Source organism: Hirundo rustica, chromosome Z (genome assembly GCF_015227805.2).
Source record: "Hirundo rustica isolate bHirRus1 chromosome Z, bHirRus1.pri.v3, whole genome shotgun sequence".
NCBI classification, from domain to species: Eukaryota; Metazoa; Chordata; class Aves; order Passeriformes; family Hirundinidae; genus Hirundo; species Hirundo rustica.
The window spans coordinates 80,568,965-80,582,061 of NC_053488.1; the positions used below are offsets into that span (position 1 = coordinate 80,568,965).

Below are 13,097 nucleotides of genomic sequence, written 5' to 3' on the forward strand. Positions count from 1 at the left end.
ATAGGCAAGGCTGCCACTTGGGGGTGCAGGCATGCTGGGCTGCCACAGTGCAGCTACAGTGCAGCTTGCCTTGTAATTGTGACAGCTGGATTCTTGGTTGTAAAACAGAGATAAGCAGAGTAAAATTAGCAACACTGTAGAAAAATGATGCATTAATATTAGAAGCTTTGTTAAGGCTTCCTAAATTTCCACTGTCACTTTATGGATAGCAAAGCAACCCTTGGGAAGAAATTTTTCTTTCCACACAGTAGTTCTTCAGGGAAATCTCTGACATGGAGACTGATACATATAATCCAAGTTGCTTGTAGAAGTGGTGATGCAATCCCAGGGATACCTGTGCAGCTTAATGAAGGTGTGGCTGTAGCACCTGAGTGCTATCTGGTGAGTTGTGTTAGTGCATGTTATAGTGAGGACAGGGAAAAGTTTTGGTGGATGCTACCAAGCTCCCACGTGTCCAGAGCATTACACCGGACCACAGCTCTTGATAACACACCTTTTCTTCTAGTGTGGGCTAAATTAATGTTGGGAGATTGTTTTTTTTCTTTATCTGTCCCAACCTGCTGGATAACTCTGTGCATCCCCACCACTGCTGATGAGTGGAAGTGCCATCAGGCAGCCTTGCCCTGCTGTGATGGGTGAAGTGCACACGAGGTGTGGGCACCACTGAGCTGTATGCAAGCAGAAAGAGCCATGGGATTATGAGTGTCAAATGCTCTAAATCAGGTGCATAATTTCTGTTAATTTTGTAGCTTAACCAGCTCAAAAACCCCTCATCCTTTCAAAATTTTGCTGACAATGTAAGATGTTGAAACCAAAACACTTCCAGTGTCAAGAAAAACATGATTAATTGCAAGCTCAGATGTAAACCCAGAGCATTAGGCAAGGGCTGTCACCCTGTCACTAGCAGGAATTTAGTGGTAGACAAAGGGCTTGCAAAATGAAAAGCTGTAACTATTGCGAGGTGCCAGCCAAACTAACCAAGAGATCAGACGACTTAACGGGTTTTTTTCCACCCCTAATTTCATGATGTCTCTTCTTCTTGTCATTGCAAGCAGCCCGGACTTTCAGGTTGTATCTACAGAAATGCTTCTCAACAGTTGTAGTGCTGTTCAGTGCATCCTTCTCACTCGGCAAGTGCATTAAAGCTTAATATAATATTTATATGTGGTCTTTCACCACGAAGGCATGTAGAGGGGATGCAAATTACAGATATAAAATACCTGGAGAACCTTTTGATGCTCACTAGGCAACTAGTACTTTTTTCACTCTCATGGCTCTATATACCCAGGCAGGAAAAAGAGATGAAAATACTAAAAAAAAAAAAAAAAAGTGTAGTGGTCTGGCGTGAGACCTTGCTACCCTCTGCCTTGGGCTGCTTCTGAAATTTCGCCGCATCTCTCATTCGTGCTTTGACTCCCTTCCAGTTTCGGGCAGGATGACATCCTGCGTGAGGAAGGAGGGAAGTGGAAGAATGGACCTCCTGCTCTGGCGGAATGTGCCCCTGTCCATGGCTTGGGGTTGGGATATGGCGAGCTCTGAGGACCCTTCTAACCCAAGCTATGCCATAATCCTGTGATTCCGTGCGAGTTCCCTGTATGGATGTTCAGGAGGGATTTCAAGCCGAGGCAGCACACGGCAGAGCGCAGGGTTTGGACAGCGCCGACAAGACAGAAGTTTGTGAAGGGCAAAATTTCCTCCGCGGAGGGTTAAAACACTTTCGTGAACAGCGTCCGCTCCCTGATAGACGAGGGCAGGCACCCACGCAAAACCAAACTAGCGCAGGACACGCGATTTGCCGCGCGAGAGGAATCCCGGCCACGCAGACCAGCGTCCACGCACACCGGAGCTCTGCGGGATCATTCCCGGGATTAGTAGGGGGCCGCGGGGTCTCAGCCCTCTGGGGGAGCTCCATCCCGCACCCTCCACATCGCGAATCCCGGCTCCGTGCAGGAGCTCCATCCCGCAACCTCCGCATCGCGGGGGCGCGGCCGCGGGCGGGGCGAGGCAGGGGTGTGTCCAGCGTCACCGCCCCCGGGATCCGCGCGGGGCGGGCAGGGCAGCGGCGGCGGGAGGAGGAGGAGGAGGAGGAGGAGGAAGGCAGAGAGGAGAAAGAGGAGGAGGAGAGGAGGCGGCGGGACACGGCTCGGAGGCGGCGGCCGGGCCATGCTGGAGGCGCGGCGGCACCTGGCGGGCGCGCAGAGCCGACGGGCGGCGGGACGGGCTCCGCGCCGCGCGTAGGGCGGTGGCAGCGGAGCGGCGGGGGCTGCGCTCGGCCGGGGGACGCTCCACGCCGCGCAGCGCCGGGAGGGACCTGCACATCCTCGCCGCGCCTCGCATCGCCTCACCGGGCGGAGGCACCGCCAGCGCCCGCCGCTCGCATCCCTCGGCTGAGGCGGAGGAGAGCAGCAGCAGGAGGACGAGGAGGAGGAGGAGGATGAGCCGCGCTCTGCTGGCCTGGCTGGCGCTCTGCGGGAGCCTGGCGGCGCCGCTCCCCGCCCGAGGTGAGGGGACGGAGGACGGCGGGGACGGACGGGGGACTTGAGGTCGGGGGTCGCGCCGGAGCTCTCGCAAAGTCGGAGTCCAAGTGCGCGGGGGACCGGGGAGGTGGCTCTCAGCAGGGTGCCGCTGCCTTGGGCTCTCCTTTTCTCTTTATGTTTATGGTTTTATATATATATATATACACACACACACACTTATCTCTGCATTTGAAATAGAAGCCGGTGGACTATCCATCCTCAGACACGTTCTGTTTTGAAACTATGCTTAATTAGAGGGGAAAGAAAAACTGTGAGAGCTTAAATGTAATCCAGATGAGCGGCTGGGAAGATTTCCGCAGAGCTGTCTCCACCGCTTTTCCCTTCCTCCCCCTACCCCTCCCCAGCCACCGGTCTTCATTGTAATTTGGAGGCTGCTAGCTCCGAGCCGGAGACCCAGCAAACCGCGGAAGAGTTTTCAAACACGTTCGGGAGCTTGAGCATCTCGACAGCAGCGAGAAGGTTTTGCCAGTCGACCCTTTCGCTGCCTCCCTCTAATTAGGTCTTTTCCATGCTGAAAACACCCGCGGAGGCTTCTCGGTCTCTCACCCCCTTCCAAAACAAAACAACAGCAACAAAACCTACCAATACAAAACCCCTCACGAAAAACAAAACGCCTACCTTACCCCAGAGAGAAAACTTTAGATCTCTTGGGAGTTCTCTTTATTATTTATTTTAATCAGTTCTTGCAGGCTACGGGGCTTTACTCTCCTCGCATTGAAAAGTTGTGTGAGCTCGTCGTGCGAGGAGCTGATGGTGAGGGTCTGGGCACGGTCCCGCCTCAGCAGAAAGCTCGGGGGGCTGCCCGGGGCGGTGGCAGATCACTTCTGTCGCGTCCTGCCCATCCCGGCTGTGCCGCCCGGGCACCCTCCGCGCCCCGAGGGAAGCTGAGCTCCGCTCCGGGACCCCCGTGGACTCTCGCCCGCAGCCCTCCGAGGACTCTCCTCGTCCTCTGCGAGCTCCGAGCATCCTCCTGTGCCGCGAGTGTTCTGTGTCTCTGTGTGATCCCACACGGCGTGGAGACCACTCTATCCTCCTGCTTTGTAGATCAACTACTGTCCTAATAAGTACTAGAATATTCCCACTGACTTTTAGACGTTTTCTCCTCTTTTTTTTTTTTTTTTTTTTTTTTTTTTTTTTTTTTTTTTTTTTTTTTTTTTTATGGTTTCAAAATGAAACCAGCATATCAGTAAAAACTGAATATTTTATTAGTCCCTAAATTATTCAGCACAATGGCTTCTCAAATCTGGTAGCATTCACACAGTTGCAGTGAGCATGTGATAGCTTATGCCAATATGTCCTTGTACCTGCAGCTTATTCTCCAAAGTCTCTGTTTCAAGCAGAAGATAGCTGCATCTGCCACTAAGTCGGGACTTGTCATAAGTGCTTTGACTAGGCTTCTTTGGAACTTCTGATAGCTCACTTCTGTGATGTTTTCTCATTAAAGCTGACAGTTCTGCCATGTTTTCGGGTAACTTTAGAACAGAGAGAACTTAACAGGTTCTCTAGCAGAAGTGAAATAGGCAGGAAAATAAATCCGTTTGCTCTTTGATTGCTTTAGCTGTGATTGTTCAGTTAAAGGTTTGTCCTTGGCCCTTGAAAAGAAATGGGAAAAAAAAAAAAAACAACACCTTTTTTTTCTTTCTTTTTTTTTTTTTTTTTTTCTGAAATGGAGCAAAATGCTCCTTGACAAGTCTGCATTAATTTTGGTGGCTGTCAAACATTTAGTTTCAATAAATCCTCTCAAAGTTGCAGTGACTCTAAGCATGGTAACTAACCAAAACTCTTACATCAGCAGTTTTTCAACAGTGCAGAACTTGTCTTAACTTCTCACTATATTTCCATAATGGTGTAGAATGAAAACCAGTGGAAATGTCATTTGTGCAGTGGCTGATTCCTACCTACCTCTTGGGGTAAATTCCAAGTGCAGATGAAAGTTGAGTCATATATTTCATTACTGACCTGCATTTCCAGCCTCCTGTTAAAAGAAAAAGACCAACTGCTTTTTTTGTTGTTGTTGGAGCTCTGCAAGGTAATGATGGAGGTTAAAATCCTGTTTATTCATGATGTCTTAAAATACCACTTGCTTTTTGTGTTTGGAACAAATACATAGTATGTCAGCAAGTTTGGGGTGGGGTTCTTTTTGTCTTTTTGCTGTTTTTGTTGGTTTTATGGGAGAGAGATGGGTGAGAAAGATTGAAAGATGATAATGGAAGAAAAAGTCATCTCAATGGGAGACTGTCATTTTCTTCTTCCTGACCAGTCTGATAAATTTGCAATCTCATGCACTGTAACAGGAGCCTGATCTTCAGAGATGTGTTTATATGCAAGTACATGATGAAACCAGCCTTCAAGGGTACAGTGTCTTCCAGCCCTTAGTTTGCAAGAAAGATGCAGGTACATTGTTAATAAGCAATGTCCTCTTACACATATTTTAAAACAGCTGTAAGCTTTTACATTTGCTGCTGTTGCTGTTCCTTGGTCGAATTTGAATGCCAGGCACTCTGGTGCTTTACTGTGCGTGGACAGACAGTAACTACCAGAGTGACTACAGAGACTACAAGAGATTATTTCAGGAGGAAGAAACACAGTGCATCCCACACGCAGTAATACAGGTTCATGAGTATCACTGTGTATTTTTTTTTTTTTAGCAGCATTAAAAACAGACAGTAAAGACTGGAATCAGGTGAAAAGAAAGCATGACTAAAGACTGGTGGCTGTTTTGGTTCCTAGATACACTCTGGCTGTGGTGTAAGCCGATCAACAGCAATAATAGGACTGTAGGTGCACAGCAGATCAGTGCATCCCACATCTTCATGATAAATATTTTTGCAACATGACCTACTGAAAAATACCATTTGTCTTTATAGTGAAACTGCTCCCTGGGTTGTATCGTGCTTCTTCACTTAGCTGTCTGCTGAGTTTTTATGTGTGGTTTGCCTAAAAATGATATTGACATTGCTGAAAACAAGCTAGTCTAATTCTTTATTTTATGACCATGTCCTGTCGGCCTGAGAGAAAAACTCTGAAACTTTGAAGGAAGTGTTTCAAAGATGTTGCTTTTTCTCCATTATAGTGAGAATCTTCACTCTCTCTGAGGCTCAGAAGCTTCTATAAGGCCCCTTGCTGCAGCTGGAATCAGCTGCAAGGAGCAAAAGTGCTGAAAAACAAGAGAGGTAAACTGTAGCTTTGTTCTCATGTATCTATACTGAAAGGCTGAAAAGATCACAGAGGCTTTTAAAGACCAAGACTCTTTGTTTTACTGAATGCCTTTGCATCTTCGGATAGCATCTGCTTCTGTACAAACTGCTGACAGTGTGACCCTGCATAATGATTTTCACTATTCTTTTAACAAATTACATTTGTATTCAAATTGATTTTCCATGACTGCTCGTATAGCCTCCAGAAAGCATATAGTGGATATACTGTTGTATTCTGTACGTGTCTGGTCAGCCTAGGACTAAATTTAATGTCAAACCATGCGTTATTACAACTGGAATTAATAATTCGGGTAGTATTTTTTCATGTGTCCAGCCTCCCATTTCACTGCCCTTTATGTCCTTATCCTTTATGTCTCTTTTCAAAGGATATACTTCATACAAAGTTGTGTATCAATGGCACCACAGGGGAAAGGGTCACTGTCTTCTCTCCTTCACACTTTTTTTCAATTACCATCCAGTTGAAAATCAAGGAAATCATCAATTTTGGAAGTTATTTCAAAAGACAGTAACTTTTAATTAAGATTTTTATGCCTTAAATTATCTGTTTATGCAGCACATGTCCCTACAACAGCAGTTACAAACTCACAGCCTGATACCCCATCACTCTAAGTGAAGATATCTGCAGAGGCTGTGTTTAAGAAACTGCAAGAACCAGAGATAAATATCTGTTATTCTCAAATTTATTGTGATTCACATAGGAGTTAGCACATAACTGTTTTCATCTTAGTCTCTTAAACATCTCAAACTTAGGTAAGCCACGGAGCCACAATTTCTGAAATCCTAAAGGATTGTCAGTGCTGTATTACATGTGAGATTAGATGTGATGAAAATATTCTTCCCTGTGAAGGTGGGGAGGCTTTGGCACAGGGTGCCCAGGAAAGTTATGGCTGTCCCTGAATCCCTGTGAGTGTTCAAGGCCAGGCTAGACAGGGCTTGGAGCAGCCTGGGATAGCGGAAGGTGTCGCTGCCTATGGAAAGGGGTGTCTCTGTGTGACCTTTAAGGTCCCTCCCCAAGCCATTTATGTAATTCTATGATACTGGGCATCGTTGTAGCATGCCTGAAGACCAGCTTGAGTTTGAATAAATACGGTTTGAACAACAAGTAGGTATTAATTTAAGTTTCAGAACAAGTTCACAGTGAAATCTTAGTCAGATGATGTATTAGAAAATAAAAGTCAAAAGATTCAAGTCTAGAGGAGGGTTGTAAGAAAATTATGATCTACAAAGTTAAAACCTCTGGAAAATGTTATTTTATATTAGAGGACAAAAACACATTTTGCAATTAAAGTTCAGGAGTCAACCTAAGGGAAAGGCAAATTCAGCTTAAATTTGGCGTGTCATGTCAGTCTGAGGAATAATGAGTCTAAGTTTCCCTTTTTACAGGAAACTTGGATCTTTTGTTTGAGGGAGAACAACTCACCATGCGTAGCGACAACAGGGTATGGCTGGTTTTCTAATGATCTGTGTAGAGGGTAGAACAGCTTTTTTGCCTGCCATTCATATTGTGGGAATGGAGCAAGACTCTGTCCAAACCCAGTACCTACTCCTGTGGGTCTGTGTGCTCTGAAGGCAGGGATTGAATGAGCAGCTGTGTCCAAGGAATCTGGAGGCACAGAACCTGCACCACACCTTTATGCTATGAGGTTTTATCAAATCTCAGTCTTGCTGGTGAGGGAATATGCTTAACATACTTGTGAGGTTTTTTATTCATTTGTTTATGTGGGTTTTCCTTCCCTCTAATCAACAAGCTGTGTTACCTTTCATCACAGCAGGGGTGTTCTTCTATTTTAAGTTCCGAAAGCTGAGAAATGAAGCAGACCATGATTATCTGTGTAAAGTCGCTAGCTAATCCAGCTAATAACTATATGTGGGGTGTGTGTTTGTGAATGTGTTATCATACGAAAGACACATAAAAACATCTTAATTTTACAAAATGTATAACAGTTATATGCAAACATACTGTACTCCGGGTATAATTTGGGTATATATACACTCCAGAGTGTACGGAGGAATGGCAGCCACTTACATGTCTCACGTGTGATACTTAGAAGTTTAGGAAATGTTAGATAAAACCTAATCATGCTATGAATTCTTGATGCACAGCTCTGTATTTGAAATAAGAATTTGTTATATGTAACAAAAGCAATGTCTAAGAAGGGGGTTTTTTGAGGTATTTTGACAGTATTCCTCACTCTACGCATCTTAAACTTTTTAATAAGGGGTCATTTGTGGGCAAAAGGGTATTTTTTGATTTGTATATAGAAGACTTATGTCCACAAGACTTACATATAATGATTTATTTTTATATATTATATGTGTGTGTATATATATTATATATATTTTTAATATGTATGTCTGTGTGTATATATATATATATATATACACACATCTATAGCTATATCTTTCGTGAAGTTGTTTGAAAATGGACAAGTAAATACTGACACAACCACAGCACAGGCTGACTTGGAAGGGACCCAGAAGATCCATCCAGTCCAGCTCCTGTCCCTGCACAGACACCCCAACAATCCCTGCTGTGCATCCCTGGGAGCAGTGTCCAAATGCTCCTGGAGCTCTGGCAGCCTCAGGGCCGTGCCCATTCCCTGGGGAGCCTGGGCAGCGCCCAGCACCCAGCACCCTCTGGGGAAGAACCTTCCCCTGATTTCCCTCCCAACCCTCTGGCTCAGCTCCAGCCCTTCCCTCAGGCCCTGTCCCTGGTGACCACAGAGCAGAGATCATATCCTGCCCCTCCCCTTCTCCTCACCAGGAAGCTGCGGAGCTGCAGTGAGGTCTCCCCTCAGTCTCCTCTCCTCCAGCTGAACACACCGAGTGCCCTCAGCTGCTCCTCACACGGCCCCTCCAGACCCTTCACCACCCTTGTAGCTCTCCTTTGCACACTCTCTGACAGTTCAATGCCTTTTTTACACTGTGATGCCCAGAACTGCACACAGTGTTCCAGGTGAGGCCGCCCCGGCCCAGAGCAGAGCAGGACAATCCCTCCCTGGCCCGGCCGGCTGTGCTGGGTGTGATGCCCCCAGGACAGGGATGTCCCTCCTGGCTCCAGGGCACTGCCATTGACCAGGACCCACAGTCCCCTTCCCTGGCACTGCTTTCCAGCCTCTCATCCCCCAGTCTGTCCAGACAGCCAGGGCTGCACTTCCCAGGGGCACAATCCGGAACCTTCTGTAGTTGAACCTCACATGGCTGGAGCTGACCCAGGCCTCTCGTTTGTCACAGCCTCTCTGCAGGGCCTCCCTTCTCTCGAGGGAGTCAACAGCTCCCCCAGTTTTGTATCATCTGTGAACTTGCTCAGGATCCCTTCCAGTCCTACATCCAGGTCATTTATGAGGCAGTTGAGGAGCTCAGGGCCAAGGGTGGGGCCCTGCAGAACCTCACTAGTGATGGGCTCCCAGTCTGATGTCACCCGTCACTGTCACCCTTTGTGCCCGACATGTGAACCAACGACTCACCCTTTTCATGATGTGTTTATCCACCTTGGGGTGGACAGTTTGTCTAGAAACATTCTGTAAGAAACAGTACAGAAAGCTTTCCTAAAATCCAGAAAGATTCCATCAAATGGCTTCCCATGATCCACTGGTTGGGTCACCTTGTCATGGAAGGAAATCAGGTTTGACAAGCAGGATTTTGTTCTCATTAAGACATGCTGGCTGAGGCCAGGGTCTGCTTTGTCTTTCAGGTGTTTTCAATACCTCCCAGAATAATCTTCTCCATATCATTACCAGGCTCTGAAGTCATATTGACAGACCTGTAGTTCCTAGGGTCCTTCTTCTTGCTCTCCTTGAAAATTGGGACAATATTCCAGCTTCCAGTCATCTGGGACTTCTCTGGACTCCCAAAACCACTCAAAAATTATGAAGAGATGTTTTGTGATGATATGAGCAGCTGAGGATTTGAGGATTCTTGGATGAATCCCATCAGGCCCCATAGATTTATAGGGATCCAGGTGGAGCAGCAGACTGGAGTTAACTTGGGGTTGATTATTCTCACAGTCATGGTCCTTCATCTCAGGCCACTGGGACCCCCTTGGTCCATCCGTGTCAAAGGAGGAGGCAGAGGATGCATTGAACCTCAGCCTTCTCCCTGTTCCTGTCTGTGGAGTGACCATCCTCATCTTGGAACGGGGCAATGGTATTTTTGCACTGCCTACTGCTATTATTTTATTCAGGAAATCTCTTTTTTGTCCCCCAAAGTTCTGGCAGCCCCAACTCAATCTGAGATTTGGCCACAGGAATATTCTCCCTCCACTGGCAGCAGTATCTCTGTGTTCTTCCCATGCCACCTGGCCTTGCTCAAACTGGGTACACACCTTCGTTTACTGCCTTTTTTCCAAGAGAATATTTCTGTTCAGCCAAGCCATCATTCTGCCTATTCTGTTTAAGTGGAGAATCCTGGATTATCTCAGCTCTCCCAACTGCAGCAGCAGAACGACAGGTTCTGGGTTTTAGGAGTTAGGATTTCAGGCTGAGTATTTAAAGCAGCAAGCTGAAATGCACAGATGACAGCAGGGAGGAGAAGCAGATGGATAAGGAGTCTCAAGAAGATAAGCACTCCTTCAGCAGAGCCAGGGCAGGAGCTTGGCACATCCCAGCAGGAATCTGTCAATGTGAGAGAAGGGTGTGCCTCAGATTTGTGGGTTGTCAGTGACCCTGGAGGCCACAGGTGACAGGGAGGGGAGCGAAGCCTCCCCCAGAGGAGGCAGGATTGGGTGTGGGATTTCTCTGCTGCGTACTCTCCCAGATGGTGTGTGGGAGAGTGGGGTCCGATACAGAGGTATAACCTGCCCAGGGCAGTTTCTGCATTAAGTGGTGGCTCTTGATTAAAGCTGATGGAGAAATTTCCTAACTCAAAATGCTCTATCAAAATACTGGGATTCTGTACGCACAATAGTTTATCTAGTGACCAGCCTCACTCTTGAGTGTAGCTTGCACACCTGGGACAGCACAAACTCAGGTGACTGTTAAGTGCTTCACCTTATGAATTTGAACCCTACAGTTTCAAATTTTTAATTTTAATGCAAAGCAGGGCATTTTCTCAGCATTTTGAAAATAATCTCTCCTTCCTGCCCCTCAGCCTTTGTGACTAATTTTTTCGTTGATTGTTTTCAATTCTAAACAACACAAGACATTTATTTATGCATAGACAGATTATGGTCCTGCTGTAGGATAAAGCTACTGTTTAGGCATATGAGAGAGCTTTTTATTCACATCTTTGAGTACTTTAACAATAGTAACTTTTTGACAGGCCAAAAAAACCCCCAAACCAAACATGAAAGAGATGACTGCATTGCTAATTTTTAGCTGCAGCAATTTTATTTGTTGAGCTTCTGTGTAGGGAGGCTGAAAAAAAATCTCTGCAAAACCTGCTTTTTTCCCTATCATTGTCAAGATGCTGTGTCAACCTGCATAATTATGGAGAGCTGTGACAGCAGAGCATAAATAACAGTAATTTCTGGCATCTGATTACCCATGTCTTAGGTTTCTGCAACAGTGAAGCTACAACAGATCACACAAGAAACACTTATGGATAAGACTTTTATGCACCAAGCAGAGGCATGAAAAATAGAAAAAAAATTAGATTTATTTTATGTTTAGCATTTGTTTACGTCTCTCATTCTGTCTCTCCCTCATGTAGGAGAGCTTCTGTCACTGCTGGGTATCGTTGCACACAACCAACCCCTGAAATCCAAGTTTCCTTCCTGATTACTATGTATTTTACTCTGATATTCTTTAGACCATCTTGCTTTAGTTTGTTGTCAGGGTTTTTTTCTTTGATTTTTATTTACTCTTTTTCCAGCTCAGGCTTTTGAAGCAGAGATGGAGAAACTATTACAGGCAATGTAACTTGTCAGATTCCTTGCTTGTGTGAGGAATTGCATGGGATTGCTTTGCAAGGTCTTTTCTAGGTTAAAAACTAAGACCCAGTAGCTGATTACTTTCAGATACCATTCCAGAACTATTTTAAAACCGTGCAGTGCTATTTATTTGAACTATTTAAAGTGAAGATTAGCTTGATCTGTGAATAATGTACAATGCGGATGGGGAAATGCTGTTGTCATGGGAAGCAGCTGAAATGACCTAGTAGCTCCCTTCTATGGTGCTTGCTATACATGTTCCTTTAATGATGCTTTTGTGTAATAGCCCTTCAGGAAAAAGATCCACCTCTTTGACAATGACTTTCATTTGCTTGGGTGCGATCAAGCCCATGTTATTCTGACACCTTGGCCTTCTTCACCAGGCTTCTCTTCAGCCGGGTATCCTTATTCAGGGAGATGAATTATTTCAGGAATTTCTCTTAGAAATGCTTCACTTTTGTACTGTGGTGGAGTTACAGGTTACTTCCTAGGGTGGTTTTACTTACCTTTAAAGTCTGCTCCAAATGTGGGTCTTGTGATTCAGCATGTCACTAAAGTAAAAAAAAAAAAAAAAAAAAAAAAAAAAAAAAAAAAAAAAAATAGTGATTGAAGCAATGTCAGGCATAGCTGGGAATGTCGTGTAAGACATATCCTTTCTTTTGAAATCCATCAGGGAAGAAAAAAATCAAAGCAACATTCTGAACAAGAGCTTGGAAATCAGCTGGAATAGTGTGATTGACTGTATATATTGACTTAATGCTAATATCACGTCTATATTGGTTCACACAGCAAGAGCAGTGATTGCTCTAGTATGCCTCAATATCTTTCTGTAGAGATGAATAATTACATAAAAATGTGCATTTTAAACCAGAGAATTATAACATAATAGAATGGTTTGGTATTGGATCTTAAAGCTTATCATGTTCCACCCATGCCATGGGCAGGGACACTTCCCGTTGTCCCAGGCTGCTCCAAGTGCCAATGTCCAACCTGGCCTTGGACACTGCCAGGGATCCAGGGGCAGCCACAGCTTCTCTGGGCACCCTGTGCCAGGGCCTCACAGGAAAGACTTTTCTCCTAATAATCCATCTAGACCTATTCTCTGTAAGCTTGAAGCCAAAATGCTGAGTGTGAGTAAAAGTGGAGCTCTAAAAGGTGCAACTCTGACTTGTGGGACAGAGAAGTTTGGTCAGGGAGGGTTGAAACAAGTATCTGGTCTGTAGGAAAGTTCCCGAGTCTCCAAAGCTTTTTTACTGCAAGACAAAGCTGAGACAAGCAAGTCTGTGAGATTTGATCGTTTGGCCAAAGTCCATCTAATTTCTCTGCCACTGGCTTTTCCCTGATTCCAGCACTGGTGATGGTCTTATGCAGAACAGAAAAATTCGTGTGGTAGTTTGCCTTCTTGGGATGGCTTAAGGCAGGAGCAGGCCAGTCCCAGTGATGGTTCAAGGAAGGGAGATGGGGATAAGGGAG

General features: G+C 45.5%; 1 protein-coding gene across 1 annotated transcript in view; it reads left to right on the forward strand.

Annotated features, from left to right (window-relative positions):
* Positions 1–2,329: 2,329 nt before the first annotated feature.
* EDIL3 (EGF like repeats and discoidin domains 3) overlaps positions 2,330–13,097 on the forward strand; it is a 226,267-nt gene continuing 215,499 nt past the window's right edge. Inside the window, exon 1 of the mRNA XM_040091036.2 lies at positions 2,330–2,501. Within this exon, the coding sequence (XP_039946970.1) occupies positions 2,435–2,501 (67 nt within the window). The 5' untranslated portion in view covers positions 2,330–2,434. The remainder of the gene's footprint in view (positions 2,502–13,097) is intronic.